Below are 12186 nucleotides of genomic sequence, written 5' to 3' on the forward strand. Positions count from 1 at the left end.
CGATATGACAGTTACGATACCGATATTTGCGCATAAAATCGTTTCCGACATTTCTCGCATAATACCGAAACAAATAGATTTCACCTTGTCTAGGGTATTTTGTTTACCGACAAATGTGTCATTTGCATTAGATCTGTCATTACATGTTTGATCAGACACATTAGTCACATAATAAAATATTGGATCATGGAAACCTGGTTAGAGATTGAAATAAATTGTTCACTTTTGCACATAGCTACAGCTAATAGACTAGCTAGTTCCGTTAAGTGTTGGCAGCGGCACGCCAAGACCCTTCTCTCTCTTGACAACTCTACATTGCAACTATGGAATCCATATAAGGAAGTCCCTTAGTTTTCAGACGAGACTTCCTGATATATGCGGTCGGAGAGGAATAGGTGAAATTCGATTGGTTTGTTCTGGTCAATATTATTGTATTTTTTATTTAATTAGGCAAGTCAGTTAAGAACAAATTCTTATCTACAATGACGGCCCCGGACAATGCTGGGCCAATTGTGCGCCGCCCAATGGGCTTCCCAATCACGGCCGGATGTGAAACAGGGACTGTAGTGAGAGTGCCGTATACCGCTGCGCCACTCCGGAGCCCCGATATATTTTAATCTTTCAAAAGATCTGATTGGTCAAAAGACCCAATTAGCACCAAAATAGTAGAATTGGGCTGCAAACGCAAGCCCAATAACTGCTCCATGGTCTTTTTGCCAGACCAAGTGATGACAAGTGATCAATGATTGAACAGCACCACCCAGTGGATGTATGTGGTAGCACAAATAACCATTATAAAATACACAAGACCATGTGTTTGTGTGTAAAAACGACAGTTTTACGTTTATTTGGGTTCCCAGTACACATATTAAGGATTTGTTCAATAGTGTCCACGTTAGGACCTCCTAATACACTGTTATGGCAGAATAGAATGTGTGGTCTGAGGGTGTAACAAGTCAACCGACTAGCTAGTTATAACTCAGAACTGCAGTCCTATATACAATCACCTCTAGAGATCTTTTCATAGGATGGCGGTTGGTTAATTAGACATTTATCAATATTGAAGAATAGCAACTTGATGACGACTTGTTACAATCACAAGGCTTGTTGTAAATATGCCGAGATCTCTTTTTAAATGCACTTCTTCACAGCAGATATAACGTAAACTTCTTTTATAGCTCTAGAATAATCTGCCGTACGTTTTAGAGGCACAGCCTTTGGCATCCACTTAGTTGGACAGTAGACAGCATATGGTCCGGTCCCCAATCGACCCCTAGACCCTAAGCACTTGAGATCCCACAAGCGCATAAAGGGTGTCTCTCTCAAAACGGCACACTATACCCTATGTAGTACACTACTTTTGATCAGGACCCAGTGTTTTTCCCAGCTGGGAACTTTGCGGGCCCTGGTCAAAAAGTAGTGCCCTACATAGGGAATAGGGTGCCATTTTGGATACACACATAGGGTCTATGAGGTGTTGATCTGGGAAAGGGCCTTTGTATGTCCTCTGACTAGCCATGTGTGATGAGTTGGATTGCGTGTCCTCCCATTAGAAGACAAGCACACTGAAACAGCCTCTACGGTAAGATAGATGCTGTACTTCTGCAGCCTTCAACCAACAACATGACAGAAGTTATACATCTCTACAGATACAGGTATTACGCCAAGAGAGGAAGATTTATTTCCTTCTTTATATCAAAAAAAGATTCAAGACCTGAGTATTTCAAGGAATAAGGTTGTTTCTTAACATACAAAAACGTACAGGCTTTTACGTGGACACTGAACCGCCACCAGGCTGCTATCTTCCCTTATGTGATTGAAACATGCACATCATTAATAACTCATAAAAACACAGACTTCTCTTTAAAAGAACAGAATTAAAATCTGGAATTTTGTCAATCACAGAACCAGTGAACGTGGCTCCCGGGGTTTTTAGCAAGCAGACAAGTAGCATTACAGCACTGTGTATATATCATGTTGTGGACATTTCTGAAGAGCCTTAAAGCATCAGTATTACCGTGTGTGGACAGGACTGACTTACTGGGTGGGTGACGAAGTTACTTTCACATAACTTCAAAGTTATAAAATCATGTTTTACTTGTTTTTAAACTATAAAAAAACTTTTTTTTCCAGAATTATTTTATCTCTATCCAATAACTCCTGCCAAGCCTACTATCCAGATTTGTTTGTCCAGTCTTGCCAACTCAAATGTCAAGCCAAACATATTTGGACGGAGTTGGCAAGAGAGCCAAACAGCCTGCACCCAGGCTAAACGACTAACTGTCTGAATTTACAGGTTCATTCCCTGGGCACTAAGCAGAGAGTCCAGCATGTCAAAAGTGTCTTTGTAGTCGGTGTGTTGGCCGTTAGACCCCAGCACTCCATTTGACCCCTCCGGGCCACCGTGGTGTCTCTCCACAGTCCTCGGACCACCACCACCGTCCGAAGAGTAGTGGGAGGAGCCTCCGGCCCCTTTGGAACTCCTGCTGCTCTTAGCAGAGTGGTGGTGGTTGTTATGACTACTGACATCAGGGTTGGCCCGTTTCCTGGAGGAGGAACTGGAGCCCCCTAGGTCGCTACCATGGCCCCCGAGGACTCTGAGTGCCAGGGCGGGGTCGATGGCCCCTCGGCCGTTCCCGCTGAGGGAATAGGGGTGCGAGTGGCCGTGCTTGGGGTGTCTGCTGGGGCCAGAGTGGTCTTTGTACTTCTCTTTGCCCTGTGGGACACCAACATGGCCGCCCTGGTCCCTCTCAGCTGATACTTTGATTCTCATCTTTAGCTCCTCGTTGCTGGCCGCAACGCCGTTCTCAACCGCCGAGGCCTGTGGTGGGAGACCTCGTGTCTTTTTAGAGCTGACCTTGTCCCTCCTGCTGTCCCCGTGCTGGGAGACACCCTGCCCAGGCTGGGAGCGTCTTTTATGAGACTGGTGGTGAGGGAGGGCGGGGGACTGGTACATGTCCACACCGCTCTGCTCCTCTCGGACACCGTTCTGCATGGTCTGCAGGTCTGCTGCCTGTTTCTCTCTGTACTTATCCAGGGAGAGTTTCTGTGGGGGGCGGGTGAAGGGCGAGGGGTTATTGGGTAGGGCCTGTGGGTGCTTGCCTGCACTGGCCGTTTTGTGTTCGTGTTTGCCTGATGGGTACTTTGAAGGGATGGCTTGAGGAAGAAAGGCAAGGCCCTGGTCCAGCCCCAGCAGCTCAGCGTGGTCCCCAGACAGGGCCTGGTAGGGAGGGAACGGGATAGACATGTCGTCTAGTGAAGCCATCTCCCCAGAGTCTGACAGAGACGAAGAGAAGAATGAGTTGCTGCCGGCCACACCGGTGATGCCGTCCAATGAGGAGGTCCCTTGGAAGGAGGTGTCGCCCGTTTGACTGTCCATCTTGGGCTTCTTGGCAGCTTGTGTGGCCTGGAATAGCGATGTGGTGAAATTCAGTTAAAAAAAGGGCAACACCAAACAATTCCACACCCAAATGTCAGTCAATATCATTCAGAAAACCAATCTGATGAAACAGTGAAGTAGTAGCTACTAGGGCTAAATGCTGAAACACTTACACCAGTTGTGAGAGCAGAACCTACCCTCCAGTTACGTATCCTTTTCAGCCTGCTGGGCGTCTTCTCCAGAATCTGCAGGAATTCATTGGTCAGCTCTACATCAGACACAAAGACAACTATTAGAACCCTGAAGGAAGTGATGGGTCAGCTCTACATCAGACACAAAGACAACTATTAGAACCCTGAAGTGATGGTTCAGCTCTACATCAGACACAAAGACAACTATTAGAACCCTGAAGGAAGTGATGGTTCAGCTCTACATCAGACACAAAGACAACTATTAGAACCCTGAAGGAAGTGATGGGTCAGCTCTACATCAGACACAAAGACAACTATTAGAACCCTGAAGGAAGTGATGGGTCAGCTCTACGTCAGACAGACAACTATTAGAACCCTGAAGGAAGTGATGGGTCAGCTCTACATCAGACACAAAGACAACTATTAGAACCCTGAAGGAAGTGATGGGTCAGCTCTACATCAGACACAAAGACAACTATTAGAACCCTGAAGGAAGTGATGGGTCAGCTCTACATCAGACACAAAGACAACTATTAGAACCCTGAAGGAAGTGATGGGTCAGCTCTACATCAGACACAAAGACAACTATTAGAACCCTGAAGGAAGTGATGGGTCAGCTCTACATCAGACACAAAGACAACTATTAGAACCCTGAAGGAAGTGATGGTTCAGCTCTACATCAGACACAAAGACAACTATTAGAACCCTGAAGGAAGTGATGGTTCAGCTCTACATCAGACACAAAGACAACTATTAGAACCCTGAAGGAAGCGATGGGTCAGCTCTACATCAGACACAAAGACAACTATTAGAACCCTGAAGGAAGTGATGGTTCAGCTCTAGACAAAGACAACTATTAGAACCCTGAAGGAAGTGATGGTTCAGCTCTACATCTATTAGAACCTGAAGGAAGTGATGGGTCAGCTCTACGTCAGACAAAGACAACTATTAGAACCCTGAAGGAAGTGATGGTTCAGCTCTACGTCAGACATAAAGACAACTATTAGAACCCTGAAGGAAGTGATGGGTCAGCTCTACGTCAGACAAAGACAACTATTAGAACCCTGAAGGAAGTGATGGTTCAGCTCTACATCAGACACAAAGACAACTATTAGAACCCTGAAGGAAGTGATGGGTCAGCTCTACGTCAGACAAAGACAACTATTAGAACCCTGAAGGAAGTGATGGTTCAGCTCTACATCAGACACAAAGACAACTATTAGAACCCTGAAGGAAGTGATGGTTCAGCTCTACATCGGACACAAAGACAACTATTAGAACCCTGAAGGAAGTGATGGGTCAGCTCTACGTCAGACACAAAGACAACTATTAGAACCCTGAAGGAAGTGATGGGTCAGCTCTACATCAGACACAAAGACAACTATTAGAACCCTGAAGGAAGTGATGGGTCAGCTCTACATCGGACACAAAGACAACTATTAGTACCCTGAAGGAAGTGATGGGTCAGCTCTACATCGGACACAAAGACAACTATTAGAACCCTGAAGGAAGCGATGGGTCAGCTCTACATCAGACACAAAGACAACTATTAGAACCCTGAAGGAAGTGATGGTTCAGCTCTACATCGGACACAAAGACAACTATTAGAACCCTGAAGGAAGTGATGGGTCAGCTCTACATCGGACACAAAGACAACTATTAGAACCCTGAAGGAAGTGATGGGTCAGCTCTACGTCAGACAGACAACTATTAGAACCCTGAAGGAAGTGATGGTTCAGCTCTACATCAGACACAAAGACAACTATTAGAACCCTGAAGGAAGTGATGGGTCAGCTCTACATCAGACACAAAGACAACTATTAGAACCCTGAAGGAAGTGATGGTTCAGCTCTACATCAGACACAAAGACAACTATTAGAACCCTGAAGGAAGTGATGGTTCAGCTCTACATCGGACACAAAGACAACTATTAGAACCCTGAAGGAAGTGATGGGTCAGCTCTACATCGGACACAAAGACAACTATTAGTACCCTGAAGGAAGTGATGGGTCAGCTCTACATCGGACACAAAGACAACTATTAGAACCCTGAAGGAAGTGATGGGTCAGCTCTACATCGGACACAAAGACAACTATTAGTACCCTGAAGGAAGTGATGGGTCAGCTCTACATCGGACACAAAGACAACTATTAGAACCCTGAAGGAAGTGATGGGTCAGCTCTACATCAGACACAAAGACAACTATTAGAACCCTGAAGGAAGTGATGGTTCAGCTCTACATCGGACACAAAGACAACTATTAGAACCCTGAAGGAAGTGATGGGTCAGCTCTACATCGGACACAAAGACAACTATTAGAACCCTGAAGGAAGTGATGGGTCAGCTCTACATCAGACACAAAGACAACTATTAGAACCCTGAAGGAAGTGATGGGTCAGCTCTACATCAGACACAAAGACAACTATTAGAACCCTGAAGGAAGTGATGGTTCAGCTCTACATCAGACACAAAGACAACTATTAGAACCCTGAAGGAAGTGATGGGTCAGCTCTACATCGGACACAAAGACAACTATTAGAACCCTGAAGGAAGTGATGGGTCAGCTCTACATCAGACACAAAGACAACTATTAGAACCCTGAAGGAAGTGATGGGTCAGCTCTACATCAGACACAAAGACAACTATTAGAACCCTGAAGGAAGTGATGGTTCAGCTCTACATCAGACACAAAGACAACTATTAGAACCCTGAAGGAAGTGATGGGTCAGCTCTACATCAGACACAAAGACAACTATTAGAACCCTGAAGGAAGTGATGGTTCAGCTCTACATCAGACACAAAGACAACTATTAGAACCCTGAAGGAAGTGATGGGTCAGCTCTACATCGGACACAAAGACAACTATTAGAACCCTGAAGGAAGTGATGGTTCAGCTCTACATCGGACACAAAGACAACTATTAGAACCCTGAAGGAAGTGATGGTTCAGCTCTACATCAGACACAAAGACAACTATTAGAACCCTGAAGGAAGTGATGGGTCAGCTCTACATCAGACACAAAGACAACTATTAGTACCCTGAAGGAAGTGATGGTTCAGCTCTACATCAGACACAAAGACAACTATTAGTACCCTGAAGGAAGTGATGGGTCAGCTCTACATCAGACAAAGACAACTATTAGAACCCTGAAGGAAGTGATGGTTCAGCTCTACATCAGACACAAAGACAACTATTAGTACCCTGAAGGAAGTGATGGTTCAGCTCTACATCAGACAAAGACAACTATTAGAACCCTGAAGGAAGTGATGGTTCAGCTCTACATCAGACAAAGACAACTATTAGAACCCTGAAGGAAGTGATGGTTCAGCTCTACATCAGACACAAAGACAACTATTAGTACCCTGAAGGAAGTGATGGTTCAGCTCTACATCAGACAAAGACAACTATTAGAACCCTGAAGGAAGTGATGGTTCAGCTCTACATCAGACAAAGACAACTATTAGAACCCTGAAGGAAGTGATGGTTCAGCTCTACATCAGACACAAAGACAACTATTAGAACCCTGAAGGAAGTGATGGGTCAGCTCTACATCAGACACAAAGACAACTATTAGAACCCTGAAGGAAGTGATGGGTCAGCTCTACATCGGACACAAAGACAACTATTAGAACCCTGAAGGAAGTGATGGTTCAGCTCTACATCGGACACAAAGACAACTATTAGAACCCTGAAGGAAGTGATGGTTCAGCTCTACATCGGACACAAAGACAACTATTAGAACCCTGAAGGAAGTGATGGGTCAGCTCTACATCAGACACAAAGACAACTATTAGAACCCTGAAGGAAGTGATGGTTCAGCTCTACATCGGACACAAAGACAACTATTAGTACCCTGAAGGAAGTGATGGTTCAGCTCTACATCAGACACAAAGACAACTATTAGAACCCTGAAGGAAGTGATTGGTCAGCTCTACATCGGACACAAAGACAACTATTAGAACCCTGAAGGAAGTGATGGTTCAGCTCTACATCGGACACAAAGACAACTATTAGAACCCTGAAGGAAGTGATTGGTCAGCTCTACATCGGACACAAAGACAACTATTAGAACCCTGAAGGAAGTGATGGTTCAGCTCTACATCGGACACAAAGACAACTATTAGAACCCTGAAGGAAGTGATGGGTCAGCTCTACATCAGACACAAAGACAACTATTAGAACCCTGAAGGAAGTGATGGTTCAGCTCTACATCGGACACAAAGACAACTATTAGAACCCTGAAGTGATGGTTCAGCTCTACATCAGACACAAAGACAACTATTAGAACCCTGAAGGAAGCGATGGGTCAGCTCTACATCGGACACAAAGACAACTATTAGAACCCTGAAGGAAGTGATGGGTCAGCTCTACATCAGACACAAAGACAACTATTAGAACCCTGAAGGAAGTGATGGTTCAGCTCTACATCGGACACAAAGACAACTATTAGAACCCTGAAGGAAGTGATGGTTCAGCTCTACATCGGACACAAAGACAACTATTAGAACCCTGAAGGAAGTGATGGTTCAGCTCTACATCAGACACAAAGACAACTATTAGAACCCTGAAGGAAGTGATGGGTCAGCTCTACATCGGACACAAAGACAACTATTAGAACCCTGAAGGAAGTGATGGTTCAGCTCTACATCAGACACAAAGACAACTATTAGAACCCTGAAGGAAGTGATGGGTCAGCTCTACATCAGACACAAAGACAACTATTAGAACCCTGAAGGAAGTGATGGGTCAGCTCTACATCAGACACAAAGACAACTATTAGAACCCTGAAGGAAGTGATGGGTCAGCTCTACATCGGACACAAAGACAACTATTAGAACCCTGAAGGAAGTGATGGGTCAGCTCTACATCAGACACAAAGACAACTATTAGAACCCTGAAGGAAGTGATGGTTCAGCTCTACATCAGACACAAAGACAACTATTAGAACCCTGAAGGAAGTGATGGGTCAGCTCTACATCAGACACAAAGACAACTATTAGAACCCTGAAGGAAGTGATGGGTCAGCTCTACATCAGACACAAAGACAACTATTAGAACCCTGAAGGAAGTGATGGGTCAGCTCTACATCGGACACAAAGACAACTATTAGAACCCTGAAGGAAGTGATGGTTCAGCTCTACATCGGACACAAAGACAACTATTAGAACCCTGAAGGAAGTGATGGGTCAGCTCTACATCAGACACAAAGACAACTATTAGAACCCTGAAGGAAGTGATGGGTCAGCTCTACATCAGACACAAAGACAACTATTAGAACCCTGAAGGAAGTGATGGGTCAGCTCTACATCAGACACAAAGACAACTATTAGTACCCTGAAGGAAGTGATGGGTCAGCTCTACATCAGACAAAGACAACTATTAGAACCCTGAAGGAAGTGATGGTTCAGCTCTACATCAGACACAAAGACAACTATTAGTACCCTGAAGGAAGTGATGGTTCAGCTCTACATCAGACAAAGACAACTATTAGAATCTGAAGGAAGTGATGGTTCAGCTCTACATCAGACAAAGACAACTATTAGAACCCTGAAGGAAGTGATGGTTCAGCTCTACATCAGACACAAAGACAACTATTAGAACCCTGAAGGAAGTGATGGTTCAGCTCTACATCAGACACAAAGACAACTATTAGAACCCTGAAGGAAGTGATGGTTCAGCTCTACATCAGACACAAAGACAACTATTAGAACCCTGAAGGAAGTGATGGGTCAGCTCTACATCGGACACAAAGACAACTATTAGAACCCTGAAGGAAGTGATGGTTCAGCTCTACATCGGACACAAAGACAACTATTAGAACCCTGAAGGAAGTGATGGTTCAGCTCTACATCAGACACAAAGACAACTATTAGAACCCTGAAGGAAGTGATGGGTCAGCTCTACATCAGACACAAAGACAACTATTAGTACCCTGAAGGAAGTGATGGTTCAGCTCTACATCAGACACAAAGACAACTATTAGTACCCTGAAGGAAGTGATGGGTCAGCTCTACATCAGACAAAGACAACTATTAGAACCCTGAAGGAAGTGATGGTTCAGCTCTACATCAGACACAAAGACAACTATTAGAACCCTGAAGGAAGTGATGGTTCAGCTCTACATCAGACACAAAGACAACTATTAGAACCCTGAAGGAAGTGATGGTTCAGCTCTACATCAGACAAAGACAACTATTAGAACCCTGAAGGAAGTGATGGTTCAGCTCTACATCAGACAAAGACAACTATTAGAACCCTGAAGGAAGTGATGGTTCAGCTCTACATCAGACACAAAGACAACTATTAGAACCCTGAAGGAAGTGATGGTTCAGCTCTACATCAGAAGACAAAGACAACTATTAGAACCCTGAAGGAAGTGATGGTTCAGCTCTACATCAGACACAAAGACAACTATTAGAACCCTGAAGGAAGTGATGGTTCAGCTCTACATCAGACACAAAGACAACTATTAGAACCCTGAAGGAAGTGATGGGTCAGCTCTACATCAGACAAAGACAACTATTAGAACCTTGAAGGAAGTGATGGTTCAGCTTAGACACAAAGACAACTATTAGAAGTGATGGTTCAGCTCTACATCGGACACAAAGACAACTATTAGAACCCTGAAGGAAGTGATGGTTCAGCTCTACATCGGACACAAAGACAACTATTAGAACCCTGAAGGAAGTGATGGTTCAGCTCTACATCGGACACAAAGACAACTATTAGAACCCTGAAGGAAGTGATGGTTCAGCTCTACATCGGACACAAAGACAACTATTAGAACCCTGAAGGAAGTGATGGTTCAGCTCTACATCGGACACAAAGACAACTATTAGAACCCTGAAGGAAGTGATGGTTCAGCTCTACATCGGACACAAAGACAACTATTAGAACCCTGAAGGAAGTGATGGGTCAGCTCTACATCGGACACAAAGACAACTATTAGAACCCTGAAGGAAGTGATGGTTCAGCTCTACATCGGACACAAAGAGAACCCTGAAGGAAGTGATGGTTCAAAGACAACTATTAGAACCCTGAAGGAAGTGATGGGTCAGCTCTACATCGGACACAAAGACAACTATTAGAACCCTGAAGGAAGTGATGGTTCAGCTCTACATCAGACACAAAGACAACTATTAGAACCCTGAAGGAAGTGATGGGTCAGCTCTACATCAGACACAAAGACAACTATTAGAACCCTGAAGGAAGTGATGGTTCAGCTCTACATCGACAAAGACACAAAGACAACTATTAGAACCCTGAAGGAAGTGATGGTTCAGCTCTACATCGGACACAAAGACAACTATTAGAACCCTGAAGGAAGTGATGGTTCAGCTCTACATCAGACACAAAGACAACTATTAGAACCCTGAAGGAAGTGATGGGTCAGCTCTACATCAGACACAAAGACAACTATTAGAACCCTGAAGGAAGTGATGGGTCAGCTCTACATCGGACACAAAGACAACTATTAGAACCCTGAAGGAAGTGATGGGTCAGCTCTACATCGGACACAAAGACAACTATTAGAACCCTGAAGGAAGTGATGGGTCAGCTCTACATCAGACACAAAGACAACTATTAGAACCCTGAAGGAAGTGATGGGTCAGCTCTACATCGGACACAAAGACAACTATTAGAACCTGAAGGAAGTGATGGGTCAGCTCTACGTCAGACACAAAGACAACTATTAGAACCCTGAAGGAAGTGATGGTTCAGCTCTACATCAGACACAAAGACAACTATTAGAACCCTGAAGGAAGTGATGGGTCAGCTCTACATCAGACACAAAGACAACTATTAGAACCCTGAAGGAAGTGATGGTTCAGCTCTACATCGGACACAAAGACAACTATTAGAACCCTGAAGGAAGTGATGGTTCAGCTCTACATCAGACACAAAGACAACTATTAGAACCCTGAAGGAAGTGATGGGTCAGCTCTATATCAGACAGACAACAAAGAGGAACTATTAGAACCCTGAAGGAAGCGATGGGTCAGCTCTACATCAGACACAAAGACAACTATTAGAACCCTGAAGGAAGTGATGGTTCAGCTCTACATCGGACACAAAGACAACTATTAGAACCCTGAAGGAAGTGATGGGTCAGCTCTACATCGGACACAAAGACAACTATTAGAACCCTGAAGGAAGTGATGGGTCAGCTCTACGTCAGACAGACAACTATTAGAACCCTGAAGGAAGTGATGGGTCAGCTCTACGTCAGACAGACAACTATTAGAACCCTGAAGGAAGTGATGGGTCAGCTCTACGTCAGACAGACAACTATTAGAACCCTGAAGGAAGTGATGGGTCAGCTCTACGTCAGACAGACAACTATTAGAACCCTGAAGGAAGTGATGGGTCAGCTCTACGTCAGACAGACAACTATTAGAACCCTGAAGGAAGTGATGGGTCAGCTCTCACGTCAGACAGACAACTATTAGAACCCTGAAGGAAGTGATTTCAGCTCACGTCAGACAGACAACTGTTAGAACCCTGAAGGAAGTGATGGTCAGCTCTACGTCAGACAGACAACTATTAGAACCTGGAAGGAAGTGATGGTCAGCTCGTCAGACAGACAACTATTAAGAACCCTGAAGGAAGTGATGG

At 44.5% G+C, this 12186-nt stretch overlaps 1 protein-coding gene across 2 annotated transcripts; it reads right to left on the reverse strand.

Annotated features, from left to right (window-relative positions):
* Positions 1 to 816: 816 nt before the first annotated feature.
* On the reverse strand, positions 817 to 3904 carry LOC127929591 (cyclin-T2-like). 2 transcript variants are annotated; one of them, XM_052517564.1, is made up of 2 exons: positions 3577 to 3904; positions 817 to 3406 (listed from the first exon to the last, which is right to left on the reverse strand). In XM_052517564.1, the coding sequence occupies exon 2, from the start codon at positions 3377 to 3379 to the stop codon at positions 2291 to 2293; it is 1089 nt and encodes a 362-aa protein (XP_052373524.1). In that variant the 5' UTR covers positions 3380 to 3406; positions 3577 to 3904; the 3' UTR covers positions 817 to 2290. The 2 variants fall into 2 exon arrangements, with proteins under 2 accessions (XP_052373524.1, XP_052373523.1); XM_052517563.1 differs by having other exon boundaries at positions 3553 to 3903.
* Between the last annotated feature and the right edge of the window lie 8282 nt (positions 3905 to 12186).

The sequence above is a fragment of the Oncorhynchus keta genome, unplaced genomic scaffold (genome assembly GCF_023373465.1).
Source record: "Oncorhynchus keta strain PuntledgeMale-10-30-2019 unplaced genomic scaffold, Oket_V2 Un_scaffold_8454_pilon_pilon, whole genome shotgun sequence".
In the NCBI taxonomy this organism is placed as follows: Eukaryota; Metazoa; Chordata; class Actinopteri; order Salmoniformes; family Salmonidae; genus Oncorhynchus; species Oncorhynchus keta.